The sequence below is a fragment of the Mirounga leonina genome, unplaced genomic scaffold, assembly GCF_011800145.1.
Source record: "Mirounga leonina isolate KUSES-001 unplaced genomic scaffold, KU_Mleo_1.0 Mir_127, whole genome shotgun sequence".
NCBI lineage: Eukaryota > Metazoa > Chordata > Mammalia > Carnivora > Phocidae > Mirounga > Mirounga leonina.
Genome location: NW_023270316.1, coordinates 66507323 through 66531144, shown reverse-complemented (window position 1 = coordinate 66531144; position 23822 = coordinate 66507323). Strand labels below are relative to the sequence as shown.

Genomic DNA, 23822 nt, shown 5'->3' with positions numbered 1-23822 from the left:
TTTGTTTTGTTTTATTTTGTTTTTTTAAAGATTTTATTTATATATTTGACAGAGAGAGACACAGCGAGAGAGGGAACACAAGCAGGGGGAGTGGGAGAGGGAGAAGCAGGCTTCCCGCGGAGCAGGGAGCCCGATGCGGGGCTCGATCCCAGGATCCTGGGATCATGACCTGAGCCGAAGGCAGACGCTTAACGACTGAGCCACCCAGGCGCCCTGAAACCAGTAGTTTTAACCTAATAAAAATAACTCCTAAATAGTTAATAAGAAATTTGAAAATAATAGCTGTCAACATTTATATAATTTATAACTTGTATATTTCACATTTTATTTGAGAAGTGTTTAGTATTGTTGTAACTTTAGAAGATAGCTGTGGTATAAACTGTTATTTTTTTTGTAGATGGAAGTTAGTAAAAATAATTACCTCTATGATTCTGTATCTGCTTAATAGATTGTACTTTCTTATCCCAAAGTCATGTGATTAGAAAATCCAATGTATTTCATAGTATTTTGTTTTTTTCCCCCTTTTTCTCCAGGAGAAAAGTGGAAATTATGCATACTCATAGTCTTTTCACTCTTCTTGGAGAAAGGCTGATGTTGCATACAAACACTGTGACTGTCACCACATACAACACACTTTATGAGGTAAAAATAAAAAAATGTATGATGACAATTTAAAATGTATCTAGTGGGAAACCTATGTAACTGGGATCAGTAGTTGGTCAATTAATGAAAAAGCCAGTAATCTTTTTTTTTTTAAATGAACACATACTTACATTTTAAAATTTTATTTTAAAACATATCCGTGTACATTTATTTGCCAATCTTTTTGTGTTGGTCCAAGGACTTTTCTTTGAGTATGGGTTGGCTGATTGACTTGTGCAGAGTTTTTCTCACATGAATCACACCCGTTATGTATTATATGTTAGTTTTCTCCTCGCCCTCCGCTGATTCTTTCTGTCTGTCTCCTGTGCAATTACCAACAGTAACCTAGAGTTGATAGTGGGGTAAATTGTAGGTAAAAATTATTTGTAAAGGCGCTATCGGGAAGAAGCTTTAGATCTCATCTTTTCAATTCAGAAATCCTTTTCTCACCATTTCTAACAGATGGTCATATAGCTTGGGCTCAGTATTTTCTATGAAATGCAGAAAGCCAAATGTTCAATATAGCTGGGGAGGGCGAAATTTTCTGGTAAAGGGCCAAGTAATAGATATTTTAGGCTTTGGTGTAGTCTTAGTTTGGGCTGTAACAATACTATACACTGGGTGGCTTATAAACAACAGAAATTTCCATCTCAGTTCTCAATGCTAGCAAGTACAGGATCAAGGCAGTGGCAGATTTGGTGTCTGGTGAGGCCTCACTTCACGGTTCATCAACCGTCTTTTTACTATGTCCTCACACGGCAGAAGCGTTAAGGGAGTTCTTAGGTGTCTTTCCTGAGGGCTCTGTGGCCCTACACACCACCTAGAAGGCCCCACATCTCCTAACCATCACACCGAAGATTAGATTTCAACATAGGAATTTGTGGGGACACAAACCTTCAGTCTGTAGCAGCAGGCTGGGTGGTGTCTCTGAAACTACTCAGCTCTGCAGCTGTGGCTCAGAAGCAGCTATAGACAGCATGAACCAGATGGGGGTGCTGCCCAATAAAACTGTATTGTATCTGTTTACAAAAACAGATGGTATCCGGAACAATACTTTGACCCCAGATCTGTCACATTACTTCACTAGCTGTTTTATTTCATCTTTTTTCTGTTTCATATTATCATCAGTAAATTTAAGAATGGCTGCCTTTTAGATAAATTAAAAAAACTCTTTTGCCTACTCTCATTTCTAAGCTTAATATTGCAACTTTCAGTCTGTCATTCCTCTAATTACATGATTTATAAACTTATCCTTCAGAACATAGCTGTTGTCAGTAAGAGTAGTTTTTTAATATTGCTCCAATATTTGTCCTACAGAACTGAATAAGCAGAACTGAATAGAAAGGCCTACCGTATGCAAAGCATCTTGATACTGATATTATATTTCCCTAATAATAGTAACTATTTTGGGGGGTGTATTTCCTGTGACAGTCACTTTGGTGTAAATACATACATTATCTCGATCCTTACAACAACCCTCTGAAACTTTTTTGTTGTTGTTGTTGTTGCCTTTTTAAACAGACAAACTGAGAATCACAGGTTAAACAATTTACTCTATGTCTCACCACTAATAAATGGTCATAAAATAGGCAGATTTCATAGTATCTGTGCATAAGGCAAAAAACGTCAATATCTACCTTCAGTGGACATTAAAGTCCTCTGAATAAAAACCTTGCTTCAGTATCAGATTAGAGCTCTATCTGGGTTTCTGTATTGGTTTTCTTAGACTAACCCCTCTGGTTAATGATTCCTATACATGTGTTTTTAAATCATTTTTTGCCTACATTTTTGACCCTCTGCTTGTTTTGACCAATTAGAGCAGAAAGTCTTTGTAGTCAGTGAAACGTTATATTAAAATAAGAATGTAGCATAACAATATAATATGTTGAATTTGAAAACATTATGTACCCTTAACCTTAAATAAAATGTCCTGTGTGTATATACATATATATGTATTTCTATTAGTCAATAGCAAGTGCAGCAGCATTTTTACCTACCATCTATACTCATTAGCACTTTCTGAGTATCCAGATTTTAGTCTCTAATGATATTCTACAAAGCCAAGCTGTTGCTGATTCCATGTCTTAGTTGGAGAAAGTCTGGATAAGTTTGGATCTCCTGATACTGGATGTTGGATGTTGCAGATGAAGGAACTAACTTGCAAGGTCTCTGACCAATTTGGCAATAATATGTACTTTTAAAGTAGAATAATAATCATGGTTTCTCAGAGTCCATAGTCTGAGAAACAAACTGACGGTTCTAGAGGGGAGGAGGGGTGGGAGGATGGGTTAGCTTGGTGATGGGTATTAAAGAGAGCATGTACTGCACTGGGTGTTTTACGCAAACAATGAATCATGGAACACTACATCAAAAACTAATGATGTAAAGTATGGTGATTAACATAATAATAAAGAGTCAGACACTTAAAAAATAATCATGGTTAATTGGAAAGATGGGCTGAATTAATTATGATACTCTAAAAAGAAAAATTAACATAAGTATACAAAAAGTCAAAAAAGAAAGATGGTTATGATATGATTGGATAGCACTGTTGATCCCATAAAAAAGTAGATTGGGTGTTCAACATAAGCTTTAATACTACTAACAAACCAAATTATGTTATCAGACAGAATGGTGGATGATTAATTCTAGACCACCAAAGTTAAAATATTGCACTGCTTTGGATGGTGGCATCTGGTTGCAGAAAATTAACACTCATGTGATAGTTTTGAACTTAATTCTCATTAACATAGTAAGTGAAATTTAACTATAAAAAGAAAACTCAGCCTCAAAACCTGCATTGTGAGTTTGATTCCCCTTATGAGCATCAACCAGGGCTTGCACCCCTGGCAAGAAGCATTTGGTTGATAATCTTCAGTTTGAAAGCTCTTTTTACTTTCATTTTCTGTTTTGGTTTGGGGAAATTACCTTAACCCCAAACAACGTGTCAAAATAAATATCATTACAACTGTAGAAAAATATAAAATCAAGTACAGAAATAATAAAGAACTATGTCAAACCTATGGTTTTGATAATGGTATTTTAGAATATGAGGTTTTTGCAAAGTTTTTAGAAGGCCAGTTAAGATAAGTTCTATGTTACTGTGATCTTTAAAATTCTACATGTGATAATGCCAATAATAGGATAAGCAACAACATTAAAGGACAAAGTGAGTTAGACCTTTTGGCAGTATATATCAGACAACATTGTATAAAAGATAAAAAGATGGCTATGGAACACTTAAAGTGTGGCTAGTGTGAATTGAGATGTGCTCTGAGGGTTAAGTACATTTTGGATTTCATGTCCATATGTGGCTGGTACCTTTTGTACTATTTTGTTTTTGTAGGGGCTGGGGTTACTTCCTATGCATATCTCTAATCAATACCAGTCAAACCTCCATGGCCCACCTTGAATCATATCCTTTCGTTAAAATGTTTACATCTATATTCATCTCTCCTTATTTATATCTCATTATTTCCCTCTCCTTTTTAAAAACTCACATAGGTTCTTAATGACAGTCTACCATGTTTTATTATTTAGCAGGATCATGTATTTATGCCTGTCTCTAGAGTATTAATTAATTGATTCGTGAAATATAGTTCCACCTAGCAACTATGTTTCTCATTCCAAACATGTAGCAGAGTGTGGACACATAAATGGCTCTTAATAAATACATGCTGGATTGAGTTTCTAAATATGTATTGGTAATTTTAAAAAGGCTCATATTGATAGTATTCAAAACACTTCACATATAGAGCCTTACTTATTTATCTTCCTAGCAGTTTTAGTAGATAGGCAAGGCAATTATTACCCTTATCTTTAGAAGTTCAAATAGGACTTAAGAAGGACAATATAAAATTGTAGATTCTTTGAGATTAGTTTTGTTTTCTGTATAATGAGATTTCTTCTTTTTGGGGTGAGAAAGTTTTGACTATTGTCTATCATGGGAAAGTATGGCCTAGTCTTTTTCCAAGCTTCTCTGCAGTTATTTTGCATCTATTGGTAACCAGAATTTTAGGGATTTTGTCCACTCGGCTGTAGGTCAACACCAGTGCTTTATTGGGCAGATTGGTGGGAAAATGTCTTGTAAGCATATGGCAACCACTGAATGTCCTTTAGCATTTTCAGATTCTTTGGGTTTTCAAAGAAATTTCTGTCAGCTCAATGTGATGAGTAGTGCATGTCTGTAGTATTCTGTTCAGAAAATTCTGAGGCACTGTTTATTATTAACAAAGTGTTTAGTGAAAGTAAAGGTCTTATGCCCTATATTTATCATTTTAGTAATAGGTTAGCTTTTATTTCAAGTCAATACCTTTTTGATAAACATTCCTAATATATAATAAGTCAGTTTCCTATCTTCTTTTTCTTCCTTTTTCTCAAGTCTGAGCAGAAAGGTCAGAAAAATGCCACTGCTGGTGGATGTCGTGGTCTTTTTCTAATCAGATGGGATCATCTCTGGCTCATGATTACTTTCTCCATCCCCAACTTTTACAAAATAGCTATGTACAACTAGGCTCTCAACTAACTTTTATGGTTTATGCACAGATTTTGTACCTTACTTTAGGTTGAACTAAAAGTTTCATTCAGAACTTAGTATGTTAAGTTAAACAGGAAATTAAATCACTAGTATAAAATTACATCTTTATTAAGTATAGTCTCACTGGATATTTTATATTTGCGAGAATAGAGGTATACACAGTGAACAGTCATAGTATCCATTATTTATATATAATTCAGTTATCCATTCTTAAATTTCACAAATGTTTGAGTACGGGCACTGTGTCAGGCACTGTGCTGATTGCTAGGAATATAACAGTAAAAAAGATGTGTAAGAATCCAGAACTCATAGAGACTGAAAAATTAGAAAATGTTTTAGAATTCTGTTTTTCATTTGGTCAACTTTTTGTCATTTTTGTTTTTGGAAAAAGTTTAAAGAAAAATTCATGGGTAAATGACAATGAGCCACATATTTAATAAAGATTTTTCCCTTGTCACACTTCATTTTGAAGTTAGGACCCAGGCTCAGACATTTTTTTTTATTTACTTATTTTCAGAGGTTTATTTTATTAATGATGACATAAAGAGTAATGTTTACACTTCATAATGTAAGTATATTAAGGATGTGTACTGTGAAGGTATTTCAAACAGAATAAATTTTTGGATTTCCTAATTAATCCTTCCTACTAAAGATATTGGTTCTTTTTGTCTTTATCCATAATAAATAAAATTTGGAAACTAAAGAGTTAAAGAGTTTAGAAGATATAGAATGACTGGAAGACCCTTTAGAAGAGGATTTCATTTGAATTTGACAGAATTGACAGTTTTTGCAGATTCTTTGTATATTTTGAAATTATGATTTAAATTATTTTCTAAATGAAATTCAAATTCTTCATCTTTCAGATCTTGACAGAGCAAGTATGTACTCAAGTTGTACACAAACCACATCCAGAGCCAGATTCTACAGTGAAAATTCAGAATCCAAGTGAGCAAACAGCAATTCTTTTTATATTCCCTATGCTGTACTTTTCATCCCTGTGACTTTTTAATTTGTAACTGGAAGTATGCACCTCTTAATTCCCTTCACCCATCTCATTTGCCCATCTTCCTACCCCCGTCTCCTCTGACAGCCACCTGTTTGTTCTCTGTATTTATGAGTCTGTTTACATTTATTTGTTTTGTTTTTTAGATTCCACATGTAAGTGAAACCATATGGTATTTGACTTTTTTCACTTAGCATAGTACCCTCTAGGTCCATCCATGTTGTTGCAAAAGGCAAGATCTCATTCTTTTTTATGACTGAGTAATATTCTATTGTGTATATATACTACATCTTTATTTATCTGCCAGTGGACACTTAGGTTGGTTCAATATCTTGGCTATTATAAATAATGTAGTGAACATAGAGGTACATGTATCATTTAGAATCAGTGTTTTCATCTTCTTTGGGTCAGTACCCAGTAGTGGAATTATCGGATCATAACAATAATTCTATTTTAAATTTTTTGAGGACCCTTCATACTATTTTCCACAGTGGCTGCACCAAGTTGCATTCTCACAAACAGTGCATGAGACTTCCCTTTTCTCCACATCCCTCACCAACACTTGTTATTTCTTATTTTTTTGATACTACCCGAACAGCAATTCTTTATTGTAATGTAGTAGTAATGTGGTAAATGGAAAACTAAATCAAAACTTTTCATAACCATCTCAATCATTACGGTGATTACCATAGTTTATGGTACTTTTAACTCGCCTACCATAAGGCTAAGTTGAAAATGAGTAAAACTTTTTGAGTGGAAGATATGATGCAGTTATAAGTCTTGACCTCTTTTTTTTTGTTCATTTACAGTGATTCTTAAGGTGGTGGCAACTCTGTTAAAAAATTCTACACCAAGTGCAGAACTGATGGAAGTTCGTCGTTTATTTTTATCTGACATGATAAAACTTTTCAGTAACAGCCGTGAAAATAGAAGGTAAGCAGTTTCAGTACCATAATAAAACCTTATTCCATAATTATTTCCTCTCCTTTATCTTCAATCTCTTTCAAAACATTTGTCAAATCTTTCCCGTATTGCTAAATAATTATAATTATGAGAAAAGGCATTTTATGTTTCTTTGATATAATCTACATTCATTATATTTGTATTTGTTTTTATGTTTTTATTTGATTATGTGGATATTATATTTTAATCGTTTCTGTGAATATACATATTCACAAACCCTTATTTAAAATTCACCATTCCTTTTGGTGACACCCGTCTATTGTAATCATATATTTGCTCATATTCATCTATGCTTTTCTCAGTTTTTGTCTGTAACTGATTGTTGTCATGGCATTTTTGAGCTGGTTAGCTAAGACATGGGATACAATCTAAGGCTATGGTTGCTTCCTGAATCTTTAATTTCACAGATATTTATTGAGTGGTATGTATAAAGTACTGTGCTGTGCAGGTTGTCTTAGTATATAGTCTTGGTACAATTTAGTGGGGAAGATAACAAAACAATGATTAATGTATTATGTATTAAGTGCATTGTGAGTGGTACATATGATGAGGGAGTAAAGAAACGGTAGCTAAATCTGACTGGGAGAGTTAGGAAACCAATTTGAAATGATAATTTGGATTTTTCCAGGTAGAAAAATGGGAGGAAATCATTCCAGGTATAGAATATAGAATGTGCAGAATGACTGTGCATCTTGCTTTATCTAGGTCAGATCATATTTTCACTCTTTATCTAAATTTCAAAATAGTAAATTCTAATATAAACTAGGTGTTTTTAATGAGTTTTTTTCCCACTAGATGCTTATTGCAGTGTTCAGTGTGGCAGGATTGGATGTTTTCTCTTGGCTATATCAATCCTAAAAATTCTGAGGAACAGAAGATTACCGAGATGGTCTACAATATCTTCCGGATTTTGTTGTATCATGCAATAAAATATGAATGGGGAGGATGGAGAGTCTGGGTGGATACGCTCTCAATAGCCCATTCCAAGGTAACAAGAGATTTAGTATTTATAATCTGTGTTTCAGCTGTGGATTGAATGGCTGTAAACATTCATCTGGTGCCATCTTGTGGGCATTTTACATTATGGCCCATTCCTTTATCTCACCTTTCTCCCTTTTTTGTTTTTGGTTTTATTTTCTCTCTGTTCGTAAACTGTTAGAGCATGAAATATTTTATAGATCATTAAATTGAAACCCCAGGTTTATGAATTATGAATTTTAGACCCCAGAAGTAACCCCACATATACTTTATAGCTTGAGTCTGAGTCAATAGCTCTTTTACCTAAAACATACCTACCGGTTCTTAAAAGAATATTTCATGAAATACACTCTGAAATATACATTTTAAGACTTTTTAAAAGTAGTCAGAAATTGCCTTTATTTCCAAGTGAATCATAATTGTTTAATGGTATTTTTAATTGCATTATCTTTTTAATTCTAAGAATCTATATATTTATATTTTAAATGTTATCTCATCTTGGTAAGAGAAAGTAGTGGGTTAAAAGTAACAGTTGTGTACACATTAGATTCTGTAAGATTTCTCATTATGTGGTGTCATAGAAAAAGCATGGGTGTCAGAAGTTTGGCTTTTACTCCAGTCTATGCCACAATTCAGTTTTATGACTTTAGGAAATTCATTTAGTCCTTTTGTGCAGGGGTTAGAAACATTTTTTTTTTAATGTTTTTAAGATGTACAGATAGTAAATTTCTTAGGTTTGGGGAGCTGTACAGCCTCTGAAGCAATTATTTAACTCTGCCATGTAGTGTGAAAATAGCCATAGGCAATATGTAAAAAACTGATTATGGCTGTGTTCTCATAAAACTTTACTTACCGGAAGAAGTGATAAGCAGATTTGGTTCATGGGCCATAGTTTGTCAGCCCCCACATTTGGGACTTGATTTCCTCTTCTGTAAAATAAAGGGGTTTTGTATCAAGGTAATCTCCAAAGGAAGGTCCCTCTCAACATAAAATCCTGTTATCATTTAAGTATAAGTCAATATAATATGTGCCTATAAGGAAAGTTATTGAACTTTATTATTTTCAGTTTTATTTTTAGATTTTTAAAAATTTATTTATTTGAGAGAGAGTGAGTGAGAGAGAGGGAGAGAGAGCATGAGCAGGGGGACCTGCAGAAGAGAGGGAAAAGCAGATTCCCTGCTGAGCAGGGAGCCTGCCTAGGGGCTAGATCCCTTGACTCCAGGATCTTGACCTGAGGCTGAAGACAGATGCTTAACCAACTGAAACACCCAGGCGCCCCTATTATTTTCAATTTTAGTAGAATTTTTTATTTCTATTAAAACTTACATTTTACAATATATTGACATTTTTTATCATTACATTAACAAATTTTAAAGTAGTATTTTATAAGAAAAAACATCACATTTTTATGAAATAATACATAATTATTCTTTTTTTTTTTAAAGATTTTATTTATTTGAGAGAGAGAAAAGGAGAGATAGTGAGAGAGCACAAGCGGGGAGGAGAGGGAGAAGCGGGCTCCCTGCCGAGCAAGGAGCCTGATGTGGGGCTCGATTCCAGGACCCCTGGGATCATGACCTGAGCTGAAGGCAGATGCTTAACCAACTGGGCCACCCAGGCGCCCCATCATAATTATTATTATTATTATTATTTTTTAAGATTTTATTTATTTATTTGAGAGAGAACACATGAGAGGGGGGAGGGTCAGAGGGAGAAGCAGACTCCCTGCCGAGCAGGGAGCCCGATGCGGGACTCGATCCAGGGACTCCAGGATCATGACCTAAGCCGAAGGCAGTCGCTTAACCAACTGAGCCACCCAGGCGCCCCCATCATAATTATTATTAAACAAGTTTATATAAAGTAACCAATTAAAGTAGCTTATATAAAGATAAAATTGTGATGTTTTAATAGTTTAAAAATGTATATATTTATAGATATGTGTGATTTTTTAAAAATCTTAGTTAGAAGTAGGCACACATGTGAGTAATAGATGGTGAAAACTGATATAGCAATAGTACTTTGGATATTATATATTATTAGCTGATTTTCTGTTTTAGCTGAATTCAAATATGTAGAAGTTCAACTGGCATATTAGGTTAGAGTAACATTGAAATACTTGATCTAAAAGAAAAGATTACTGTACTTAAAACTTTAATGTTGTTAGTTTACAAGTCATCTAATAAGTCATATCTATTTTTGATGATTATTTCCAGTTACTTAATGGAACTTATCTTAAAATTATTTGAAATCTTAAAATTTTTGACACCATTTTTGCTTTTACCATAACTTTATTTGTATTTTTTTTCTTCTCGGTACGTATATAAAATGCCTTAATGTTTTCTTCACTTATTCCTAAGGTCACTTATGAAGCACATAAGGAATACCTAGCCAAAATGTATGAAGAATATCAGAGACAAGAGGAGGAAAACATTAAAAAGGGAAAAAAAGGGAATGTGAGCACTATCTCTGGTCTTTCATCACAGACTACAGGAGCAAAAGGTGGAATGGAAATTCGAGAGATAGAAGATCTTTCACAAAGCCAGAGTCCAGAAAGTGAGACAGATTACCCTGTCAGCACAGATACTAGAGACTTGCTCATGTCAACAAAAGTGTCAGATGATATTCTTGGAAATTCAGATAGACCGGGAAGTGGTGTACATGTGGAAGTGCATGATCTTTTAGTTGATATAAAAGCAGAGAAAGTAGAAGCAACAGAAGTAAAGCTTGATGATATGGATTTATCACCAGAGACTTTAGTAGGTGGAGAGAATGGTGCCCTTGTGGAGGTTGAATCTTTGTTGGATAATGTATATAGTGCTGCTGTTGAGAAACTCCAGAACAATGTACATGGAAGTGTTGGTATCATTAAAAAAAATGAAGAAAAGGATAACGGTCCATTGATAACATTAGCAGATGAGAAAGATGAACTTCCTAATAGTAGTACGTCATTTCTCTTTGATAAAATACCCAAACAGGAGGAGAAACTTCTTCCTGAACTTTCTAGCAATCACATTATTCCAAATATCCAGGATACACAAGTACATCTTGGTGTTAGTGATGATCTTGGATTGCTTGCTCACATGACTGGTAGTGTAGACTTGAGTTGTACATCAAGTATAATAGAAGAAAAAGAGTTCAAAATCCATACAACTTCAGATGGAATGAGCAGTATTTCTGAAAGAGACTTAGCGTCATCCTCTAAAGGGTTAGAGTATGCTGAAATGACCGCTACAACTCTGGAAACTGAGTCATCTGGTAGCAAAATTGTACCAAATATTGATGCAGGAAGTATAATTTCAGACACTGAGAGATCTGACGATGGCAAAGAATCAGGAAAGGAAATTCGAAAAATCCAGACCACTGCTACAACGCAAGTGAGTTACCCTACATGAGTTCTAAAAATGCTTCGAACAGATAATGAGTTGATAGCACCACAGCAGTTAAGAGTCATTTCTTACCAGCTACACCATGTTTATACTTAATTATGGTGCTATAGTAATTTATGGAATCAAATAGTGTGGTAGTATACATAAGAGACATTTAAAATACCTGAATTGTATTTCCAACTCTGCCACAATCTGTCTGTGGAACTTAGCTGAACCTCTTTGGGCCTTGAATTTCCTTAGACAGTACAAGAGGTTGTACTCGATTAAAATGTGACCTTTACGGGCTCTACCCATTCTAATAGGTTATGACACTGTGACTAAATTTATACATTTTGTACTCAAGATCTTCATTCTGAATACTTGATTATTAACCTTTTAAAGCTTCAGGCCCAACCTTGTTCTGTGAATTATAGAAAAGAGGACTTAGAGCCCAGATTGAACAGATAAATGAAATGAAGGGTAAGGGGAAAGGGAATTGTTATTTATCAAGTGCCTACTGTGTTCCAGGCACTGTGCTGTATGTTTTCAGATTTAATCCTCACAATCACCCTGTGAGGTAGGTAATATGGCTGAGAAAATGTGCAGTTATTAGCAGTGAGAATTTTCTTTACAACCACTTGGATAGGAATCTGTTATGAGGAAATTAAAGACTCTTAGGCCTGGCGGTGAGGAAACGTTAGTGCTGCAGTTCTGGCCTCACCAGAATAAAGCTAAAAATAGATGCTGTTTTCTGATATGAATTTTAATTGTGGAGCTTTGAGTTTTAAGACTATTTCCTTGTTTTCTAGGCTAAATTACCTTATGGTTAGGAGTTGAAAAATAATTTTACACTTAATGATTTGTTTTTTGGTGTTTCTCCAGGTTTTCCACTCACCTTTTAATGTCCTCAAAGATAAAATTAACATGTTTCCATTAGAATTATATTATAAAAAGTAAACCATACATTTCTGGTGTCTTTGTACTCTAGTAACAATATTAATAATATATTCTGTGTTTGGAAAATAAAAACAGAAACAAAAAGTATCTTCTGTGTATGGGAAAGGTATTTTTATTTTTTCTCTATTAACTGCCAGTTTCCACCTTTTGTGGCAGTTGCACCACAGTGATAACTGGAAGGGAGTGGAGATACTGAATTAGGTAAAGACTTAAAAGAAAGGAAAGCATGATGCCTTGTTTTTATTTATTTATTTATTTATTTATTTATTTATTTATTTATTTAAAGATTTTTATTTATTTATTTGACAGAGAGATAGGGAGAGCGGGAACACAAGTGGGGGAGTGGGAGAGGGAGAAACAGGCTTCCCGCTGAGCAGGGAGCCCAATGTGGGGCTCGATCCCAGGACCCTGGGATCATGACCTGAGCCGAAGGCAGATGCTTAGCGACTAAGCCTCCCAGGCGCCCCAGCATGGTGCATTGTTTATTGAACGTGGTAATCACTGGGCTTGCCTGGTTTTCACTTAGAGTTTGTAGGTACTTTCTGGTTTTCTAACTTATCAAATAAATGTACTGTTTTTCTAAATTGAAGTATTGTGAGTGAAATAGACTTTGAGTTAACCTGAATCTGTTCAAGTAATATTTTTTAATCTTGTGTTTCCAATTATAGTTAGTTGATGATATATATCCAGTACAATTCAATGTGAGTTATATGCTCACTTTCCTAAGGAAGAAATGTGGTCTAATATGAAGACTCCATAAACAGGGGTAAAGAGGACTTGGTTTTCAGTGTGAACTTTGGTGTTAGACCTGAGGTATTTGATTACCTTGCATAGTTTTTGAAACAGCAAAATAAAAGTAATAACAGTATCCTCTTCAGCTCAAAAAGGTTTCTGTCCAGGGAATCACCAGATGAATAATACATGTAAGATACATAACCTACCAAAGTCATATGCAAAGCTTTACTCACTCACTTGATTATACTTTCTGTTTTCTTTTTGAAACAAAAGAAATTTTGAAAATTTCTCTTGCAGTCTACAAAAGTTCACCTTTTCTTTCTCTAGGCTGTTCAGGGCCGGTCTATTACACAGCAAGACAGAGATCTCCGCGTTGATTTAGGATTTCGAGGAATGCCGATGACTGAGGAACAGCGGCGCCAGTTCAGCCCAGGCCCACGTACTACAATGTTCCGTATTCCTGAGTTTAAATGGTCTCCAATGCACCAGCGACTTCTCACCGATTTACTATTTGCATTAGAAACAGATGTACATGTTTGGAGGAGGTAGAAATATTTCTTTTCTTAAATAAGGCAACTTTCACTGAAGAAAATGAGTATTTTAAATTAGTGACATCAGTTGATCCATAAGGGAATTATATCATTGAATAATCTCACAAATTGAATTTACTAAAAGTAATCCAATATTGAAATTTTATATAGAAACTTGAATATTTTCACACAGGTTATAAGGCCTAGGGCTCAAGTCAAAAGGTGTCCAAGAATTTAGGCTTAAGACAATTAAAAAGCAAAATTTTGCCTATTCTATATATAAAAGAGATTTAGCAACAACAATAAAAAGTTTCAGTTTGGGTTCAAAGGTGTTTCCACATTTTTATTCTTCTGTTAAAATTAATACCATATACTAAATATATTCTTAGTAATAAGATTATAACATGTAGTGTTAAAATAGAATTTAAAATCACCTTATGACATCTATTTTTAGAGCCTTTACCCTTAAAGTAGTTGGTATCAGCTCATATATAATCACTTAAAGAAAACAGTCTACATAAATTAAATCATCACTTAAGGAAAACAAAGTCTGCATAAATTAAATCATTACCTTACCTCACTTTCAGTTAATTTTCTAATAACAAATATGCAACAAATTAAGCAGTTATGAGAGTACGTCATTTATGTGTGCATGCACATAAATTAGGAAGTTGATGGCTGTGACAGAGAACCCCACTGTCATTGACTTAAACAATCAGTGGCATGGTCTTCTCTGGACTGAAGGAGGCTTTGCCTAATTTTCCTTCTGAGATTCAAGGTGGCTGATTCAGCTCCCAGCACCAGTTCAACATAGGAAACTTGCCCAAACTAGAAGGCAGGGGCTCTTCTTCCTCCTTCATCCTTTTCTTCATTCCTCCTCTTCCTTTTTTCCCTCTCCTTCCTCCTCCTCTCTCTCCTCTTTTTTCGTCTCCCCATTGTTTCTTCCTCCTCCTCCTCTACTTTTTCCCTTTCCCATTCCTTACCCTCCCCTCCTTTCTTCTTTTCTAAAAGAAGCCCCTCAAGAAATCTCCCCCTTACCTCTTATGTGCCAGCAGTCAATCACCAGCAAAGGGGAATGGGATTATTAATAATGACTCTCCTATTTAGAGCAATACTGGTTAATAATCTAGTAGCTGGAATAAAGCCAACCTTTCCTATACCTGATCTAGCTCAACAATAGAACAAAATCTAGATTGTGTTAGCAGGGAAGAAGGAATAACTATTATGGAAAACAGTGTCTGCTACAGAAAGTTTTTACTTCTAATTTTATTTGATCAGTTTGTCCTTAGGCTACTCATGTGATAGAAACAATGGTCTTTCCATTGCTAGTGTTGTTATTTGCTAAATTACCTAGGGATGCTAAATAAGGAAACTGGAATACAATGAAATACATTACTGTTAACATGACTATCAATGGAGATATATAGTGTAACTTATTAATTACAATTATTAGTAGTCCCCAAATGAGAGATATTCAGCTTTCCTTCCTTTAACATATGATGGAAACATAACATATACATAGATACCATGTGTCTCTGTTCTCTTTCACGAGCTGTCATAAAATTCCCCAAACAGAATTTTACGTAATTTAATTTTTTAAAAGATTTTATTTTTATTTGAGAGAGAGAGCACGTGCACAAGCAGGAAAGGGGAGAGGGGCAGAGGGAGAGGGAGAGGAAGAAGCAGATTCCCTACTGAGCAGCGAGCCTGATGCAGGGCCCATCCCAGGACCCTGAGATCATAACCTGAGCTGAAGGCAGATGCTTAACCGACTGAGCCATCCAGGTGATCCTAATTTAATTTTTTAAAAGATAGCACTTACTTTTAGGATTGGGCAAACATCTTGACATCTAAGATGTCATAGATGATAGTTTACATTTGTAAAGAGTGAGAATCATTGACTTAAAATTGATCATGCTAAAGATTGAGTATCAGCTAAAGAAGAACTGATATCTGGCCTTCCATTCAGTTGCTGATGCTTTTTCTTCAGAGAATTTATCCTTAACCAGTGTTAGATAATCATGTTCTCTCTCGTCTTGCCACCGTCATGTGATATGAAAAGAAGCATGACTAATTCTTTTTGCTATCAGTAAGATACATCATGAGCAATGGAAGATCTTTTTCTTATTGTAAATATTGTGAACATTACTTAACTTCACACACAGAAGAAAGTGGCCACAGCCCTCCTAGTGAACTAATGCTGAGTCCTTGGAGTGAATGATGCCTCAGTTGGTTTCACTGTGTTCTTGACTGGATCGGTTACAGTGTTTAAGTCCTATAGCACTTTGCCTTGTTTCCAACATTGGAGTAGCCACTACATACCAGATACCATTGAATTCCTATAAAAATTGGATGAGTTTTGGGTGCCTGGGTGGCTCAGTTGGTTAAGCGACTGCCTTCGGCTCAGGTCATGATCCTGGAGTCCCGGGATCGAGTCCCGTATCAGACTCCCTGCTCAGCGGGGAGTCTGCTTCTCCCTCTGACCCTCCCCCTTCTCATGTGCTCTCTCTCTATTCTCTCTCTCAAAAAAAAAAAAAAAATTGGATGAGTTTTTGTTTCAGTCTTTCATAAAATTGAACCTTTTGGTTGACAGAATTGGCTGTTGGCATCCGTACGGAAACCAACTGGCAGCTTTCCTTGATGAGCTTTTTGACATGTGGACACCATTTCATGTCTACAGCTGTTTGTGGGATGTTAAGGAAAAAGTGGAACTTCAAAATTGAAAAACAGACCAAATTTGAGATATTAAAATTGAACAAAAAAGAACAGTTGATCATGGAGTAATCTCTTTTTTTCCCATTAGAAAACAGTTCATATTCTTGACAGACATCAAATTAAAGCAGTGTATTTTTCTGGGTATCTAAGTTGCATGTTTTGTATGGAAAAGCTGCACTGCTGACCTTTAAGATATTTTTCCTCCTTTTATTCAATAAGTCCTTGAATTTTTGCTGATTTATTTCTATTTCCCTATCATGTTACTTCTGTGACTAGCAGTATACATTTTCAATATGGCTGGTCACAGGTGGGGCTGCAATCTGGTGATAAACAGAAACTGCCTGAAAGGTAAACTTAGAGTTAACTATCTAGTTGTTCTAGAGTACCTGAGGATGGTAAATAAGGAAAATTGATTTCAACACAAAATAAACACGTACTGTAGTTTTAAAGCAGAAACCCAGTAATGAGTTAATACATTTGGGTACAAAGAAACCCTGCGGGGATGAATGTTAAGTCTTCGGTAGTATGATATCTCAATTGTAAATTATTTTCTTTTCTAATAATTCCATTTTAAATTTGCCTCACTCTTCAATATTTTTTACTTTATAAATGTTAGAAAGTTAACTTCATAAGGTAAAATGTTCATTTGTGTTTTGTTTTTCTGCTCTTTTAGTCATTCCACAAAGTCTGTAATGGATTTTGTCAATAGTAATGAAAATATTATTTTTGTACATAACACAATTCACCTCATTTCCCAAATGGTAGACAACATCATTATTGCTTGTGGAGGAATTTTACCTTTGCTCTCTGCTGCTACATCACCAACTGTAAGTACTTTGCTTCCATCTAGTGGTGTATTTTGTAATTACCTGACTAGAGCCTGTCAGCAGTGTTCTCTACTGTAAACAGATTTTAAGGAGATACGTTCACCTAAGGCAACTTCTCCCCATTTCTTTTTGTCAGTGTTGGGTTTCAGCCATGTGTGTCTGTGAAAATATTTCTCTGGTGATTTGATGAATACTTTTGAAGGAGAGCCAAAACTATAAATGACTTAACTTTATTTCCCATATATTGCCTATTTCTTCAAATATATATTAGGGTAAAAAAAAAATTTTATTCTATTACTCTTGAAATTCTAAATACAAGCACATGGTTATTGTGTAAGTAAATAGAGTCATAAATCTAAATTTAGAAAAAAATCATTAGATATGCAAAACCTCATGTGAATTGCTTGAAATATTATTTCTAAACTTAATATTATTTTAAACTATATATGGGACTTTTACATTCTTGTTCTCTGAGATTTAATCTTGAAGCCAGCAATCTGCTTCCAAAACGGAACCAAATTAATGAATTCTTACTTAAAACTTAGGCACCTCAGATAGAAAAAATACAAATAACATACCACTTTTACACTATTTGAACAATTTCATAATCCTTAAAAAACTCAAAAAACTTTTTATAGACATATGGGCTGTAATAGCATTTGCATGTGAATTTATCTAGTTCAACATTTATTTAAAAAGATACAGCTGTCTTTCTAGATAAAACATTGAAATATATTAAGTTTTAAAGTCATTTAATATTAACTATATGTTTAAAATATAATAGGTCAATGTTAACTTTATATTTTAGTTGTAGTTTAAAAAAATTTCTGGTTTATATTTAAAAAAAAAAAAAAAAGACTCCATAGCTGCCTGCCCAGATAGGAAAGAATGTAGAACTCTACTTCGCATATTGACTGTGTTCCTGCCACCATATTGGAAACAAATCCATGAACCCAAAAGGTATGCTCTCTCCACAGAGAAACCTGCTCTTTTGTTAAGATGTCTTTTACTTGGTGGAGCAGTGTTTCCAAATTAATCTCTGGCTTTATTTCATTATTAACCAGCTTTTCTTATATGATTCCTTTTCTCACTATAGTTTTTTCAATGCCATCACCCCCAAACTGAAACTTAAATATTGGCAGCAAAAGATTGTATGCCCAACATCTTTCCCCCCTCACAGGCATGTACACTTCGATTTCATCCATAAATTTATTCAAGAAGTTGACAAGGGAAGCAGGCTAGTTCAAGAAGGAGAGCAGCAAATAGATCATCATTATTAGGGCCTTAATGAAATTAGCAGCTAAGCAAGGAAATGGAGCCAGGAAGAAAAATAGTTGATGGCATGTGAAGAGTGTAGATATCCTGTGAGATTATTGTACCTACCATCCCTTCTCTTCAATCTCTGATTTCTCCTGGTGATTTACACCAAATTCAGGTAAATCAAGAGTTGTGTATGATTTCCAAAATGAATTCTAATATTGAAACGGAGGGTTTTTTCCCTTCTATACATTAAAAACTGAAAAATATCAATATTCTCTCCTGACATTTTTCTTCATCATATAAAATTTTTTAATGTTTTCTGAATAATCCTTTGTCATCAAGAAATTTTAAAAGGTTATATTGAAATTCATTTTATAGTATTATTTTAAAATTTTGTGCAGAACTGAAGATGACCTCTATATAAAATTAGTAGTAGGTATTAAAATTTGTATAAGCTTGAAATACTCATATTACTAAATAGTCTTCCAAATTTTAAAGCTGAAAGATCTCCATCAAGATAGAGAAAATATGAAATTACTAAAATAAATTGTCCATAAATGTTATGATTTACATACTATTTCACTGCCCAAATTTACTTATTTTTTATTTTGTAATGAATATATAATAAAGATACTGACATTTGAGGTTTGACTTCCAAAATTATTACCTTTGCAGTGTGGACCACTATATTTTGCAATTTGAAACTACTTATTGCTTAGAATACTCTTTTTTTTTTTTAAGATTTTATTTATTTATTTGAGAGCGAGAGAGCGAGCCTGAGGTGGGGGAGGGAGAGGGAGAAGCAGGCTCTCCGCGGAGCAGGGAGCCTGCTGTGGAGCTCCATCCCAGGACCCTGGGATCCTGACCTGAGCTGAAGGCAGACGCTTAACAACTGAGCCACCCAGGTGCCCTTGCCTACAACGTTCTTAACAGACTTAGGAATTCATTCAGTTGTAGAAATTTTTTTCATTGTCTATTTCTCTATATTTCTGTCATTTTGGTTCTTTAACTGATTGTACCTATGCCTGGTATACAATAGCTGATTATGTTCTTGGAATAAATTGCTTCCTTAAAAGAAACAGCCAGAATGTTTTTTCCCACTTTATACTGGTAGAACCATGATTGGTGCTGACTACTGAGTATTGTCTTCTCTTACTTGATTGTGTAACATTCCTGTGAAAAATTGTAATGTAGTAGAGGGAGAAAGTTGGGAAAGAGGAGATTAAATAAAGAAGACAATTAGAACTGCATATATAAAGAGCTTTTGACTTAGAATTAACATGTAAAAATCCAAAAGTGAAAAAGGAAGCATTGACAGTATACAGATTAGCAGAAGAAAACATTGTCATGTAGGTGGCATTATAATTTCAATCCTAGATACATGAAGAGAGAAACATTTGATACTGATGTTTGAGTGATCTCATGATTTTGTTTAGGTTTGTGTAGTTTTAAAAATATTTAAGATATTTTAAATATTAAAATATTCATTAAATGCATATGTGCATGAATAAATATGAATAATGATGGATGCCTGTGACTGGCCAACTTTTTCTGTATGGGTCAGATGATAAATATTTTCAGTTCTGTGAGCTACATGCTATCTGTCTCAACTACTCAACTCTGCTATTCTGCAAAAGCAACCATAGACAGTTACATAAAGGAATGTGTGGGTTTGTCTCAATAAAACTTTACTTATAAAAACAGGCAGTGGGGCAGATTGATTTATGGGTCATAGTTTACTGACCGCTGACTTAGAGCATGATCCTCACATAAAATACAAATGTCATAGTATAATGTTTTAGTGAAAGCTATTATTTATTACTGACCATTGAAAATTCAGTAGTTAGAGCTTAAGATAAACTCATTATTTCCTATTAAACAAGAACTTGAATTTGACTTACTGAATATTTAGTTTAATTTTTAGAACAATTTCATCGAACGTTGTGGTCATTATGTTCTATTAGAAGATATGTAACATTTCACATTCAGCCATACTATTTTTTTTTTAGCATTTGACATGTCTAATATTGAAATTGTATTTAATTTTGAGAGGGTAAATAGAATGCTACGTATTCTTCTTTTTCTATTTTACCAAGGTGACCAACAATATTAGTTGTATTTATTTCTACTAGCAATGAACATGTGGACGCAGAAATTAAAAATACAGTACCATATGTAATCACTCAATATGAAATACTTAGTTTTAATATAACAATAAATATATGATATTTTTATTCCAAAAACTACAAAAGACTTGTAAAAGCAATCAAAGATGGTCTAAATAAATGGAGACTATACCATGTTTATGGGTTGGAAACTCAACATAATAAAGGTAACCCTTGTCCCCAAATTGATATTTAGATGTATCACAGTTCCTCCCAAAATCCCACCAAAATTTTTTATAGTTATAAACACTATTTTTTAAAAAATTCACATGGGATAATTAAAACCGTTTTGAAAGAATCATTATATATTAATCACAGTAATCAAGACTGTGTAGTATCTTAAAAAGATGTAGTTCAATGGTCAGGAATATGTCTTTCCCATTTCTCAGTATAAGTGTGGATCTCAGATAAGTATGGAAATCTCATTTTCATCAAAACAGAATTGTTTCCCATCATCAGTGAGATTCAGACACAATCTTTTTGAAGTTAGGATTCAATATAAAGTATATGGATTATGGATTTTGGCATGAGATAAATCTGTATTTTAATCTGGGTTCTACCACTTACTAGATAGGACCTTACTCTCAATTTCTTCATTTATGAAAAGGTGTTAATTATGCTTATTTAACAGGGAGTTTGTGAAAATTAGGATAAGTAATAAGTGTAAAGCTCATTAGATGGAGAAGGCTCTTGATGTTTCCTTCATTTAGTACCCTTTCGGAACTGTTTATTCAGATCTGTGTCATGATAGAGTAATTTTCCCATTTATAAAATAATCTGCCATATTCAGAATTCTAAAATAGGGTATCTGAGGCAAATTTATTTATAATGGGTGATTCATTTTGATGGCAAAAGATTTACATGGTATAGTCTTTTTGTCTGCTATCCCAATGGGATTGGCATAGTGGTGGTCTGTTTTCTGCTTTGGGATCTCATATGCATATACTGATTTCCACTAAGGATAACATTTGTGTATTGCTGGTTGCAGTATCATGTAAGAAAAGTTGAATTGTTTAGATTAATGTTACTTGTAATATTTCAGTGGAAACTTTAAGGAAAAAAGAGTATACATATACAGTATTAGTGAACCCCTTCAACTTAATATTCATTGAAGAAGCAGGACTTTTTGCAATTTTAGCTTTGCCTAGATTATTTAAAGTCCTATGTAGCATAGAAAATAAATTACAAAAATAGTTTCAAGTCTATAAATTAAACCAGTGGGTTTAACTTTAGTACCCAGGGAAAAATTTTAAACTTCTTAGTATACAGTTTGACCAATCTTTGGTTTTAGAAAGAGGAATTATTTTTGTTGTTATTGATGTTGTTTTTAGAGTTAGTATTTCTATGACTAGTCAGTTGAACCCTTTCTTTTATTCTCTATATGTTGTACAAGTTGGTCATGAGTGAAAGCAAGGAGTTGTAGGAAAAAAAATGAAGAGAAGCAAAGAACATGGATCAAATACAAATTGCATAATCACTTTGTGATTTTAAGTTGATCATTTTGGTCCACCATCCAAAACACTGAATGTTTAGAATTTAATTCAGTGTCATTTGTCTATTTAAAAAAATAATAGTGACTGATACTTCTGGCTTTCCTAATAGTTTCATAATCATGAAAGAAGAGCAATATTTTCTGTCAAAAAAATGATGACAAGATCTTAAATTTAGTTTGTATTTCCTTACCATTATCAGAATGTGGAGTTAATTTACTAATTACTGGTTTACTAATTACTAAATTACTAATTTTTTTGTTTGTCTCATAATACTGATCATACTGTAGTATTCTCAGGAGGCTTTTATGCATTTTCTATACAGTGTACCATGAAAATGGTGTTTATTGAAATTTATGCTCACATATATTTGTTGTCAAAAATCAGACAATAAGAATAGTTGATGACTTTAATTGTGAAACTTAATTCTAGCCACACTTTTGAATATATTGAATATAATTCTTAGTTAAGACTCTGAAATTTAGTATAATATCTATATAGTTAGCTTAGTTCACATGAAGGCCTCATTAGTGTATCAGTAAGTTCTTTTCTAGCAAGGGAAAATGGTTTTTAAGTTATAATCACTACAGTATTTTATTCTTTGACTCCTGGGATTTTGATCTATAGGAAGGGCTCCAAATATTTTAAAAAACAAATTATAACATGATTCCTTAATGAAAATTCTAGAAGGTTGGTATAAATAGTTTATTTCCTTAAGTCATTCCTGCCTAACCCAGTACTGAGTTAGGGCTTTTACAGAGACATCATATTAGTTTATTTATTAAAATGCTTCCTTAGGTATCTGCTAGGAAAATATATTTATTTTATAAAATAGAATATGCATAATTTTAGTATATGAACTATATAAATATAAATAATTTATATGTTATTTGGGCAGAGTTACTCTAATGAAATAAAATAAACATTAGTCTAAATATTTGATATTTAATCTTAATCATATGTAATTTATAAAAGGAATATCTCTTCTAAGAACTTTGCTTCTAATAAAATAAATATAATTTTTAATATATTACTTTGTGTTTCAATTTTACATTGTATTTTTATTTAATTTTAATAATTTCCTTTTCTTGTACTTTTTTGATCTGTTGTCTGTTTTGTCTAATGCATGTCCAGGGTTCTAAGGTTAGTATTACTTCAGTAATTTTCAGGTTTTCAGTTTTCAGTTTTATTTTTGCTTATTTATGAAATTTTTGACTTGGTTATATTTTGAGTTTCCATACCATCTTTAATATTAGACCTATCTTTGGTATATTTAAAATATTAATTAAAAGGACTTTTTCTCAATGCATTGATGAATTATTATTCACAATAACCTTTAGACTAAACTATTGTAATATAATGAAAACAAATTTCATTCATATGTACAATCAGATGTTAATTGGTTCCAATGAAAGGAAATTGGATGGGATATATATTATTTTAGGATTTAATAATAATCATATGTGAGTGATCTTTATTGTTAAATGTATGTTATAATGTTTATATAACATTTCAGCAAAATTATAAATTACTTTTATATGGAATTAATTAAGAACTCCCTTTTTGGTTTTTTGTGTTAAGAATGCTTTTTAAAATTTTATTTTCTTTAGTCAAAAATAACAGTTTGGCAAATTACATGGCTGATTAATAATTCT

At 33.4% G+C, this 23822-nt stretch overlaps 1 protein-coding gene across 7 annotated transcripts in view; it reads left to right on the top strand.

The window, feature by feature from the left end:
- NBEA (neurobeachin) overlaps positions 1–23822 on the top strand; it is a 683633-nt gene that overhangs the window by 212819 nt on the left and 446992 nt on the right. For 4 of the 7 annotated variants that reach the window (XM_035003558.1, XM_035003556.1, XM_035003555.1 and 1 more), the window contains exons 18-25: positions 534–642; positions 6043–6124; positions 6992–7115; positions 7941–8133; positions 10481–11497; positions 13508–13725; positions 17099–17252; positions 23302–23310. In XM_035003558.1, the coding sequence (XP_034859449.1) occupies positions 534–642; positions 6043–6124; positions 6992–7115; positions 7941–8133; positions 10481–11497; positions 13508–13725; positions 17099–17252; positions 23302–23310 (1906 nt within the window). The remainder of the gene's footprint in view (positions 1–533; positions 643–6042; positions 6125–6991; positions 7116–7940; positions 8134–10480; positions 11498–13507; positions 13726–17098; positions 17253–23301; positions 23311–23822) is intronic. The other 3 variants (XM_035003560.1, XM_035003559.1, XM_035003554.1) reach the window with 1 other exon arrangement.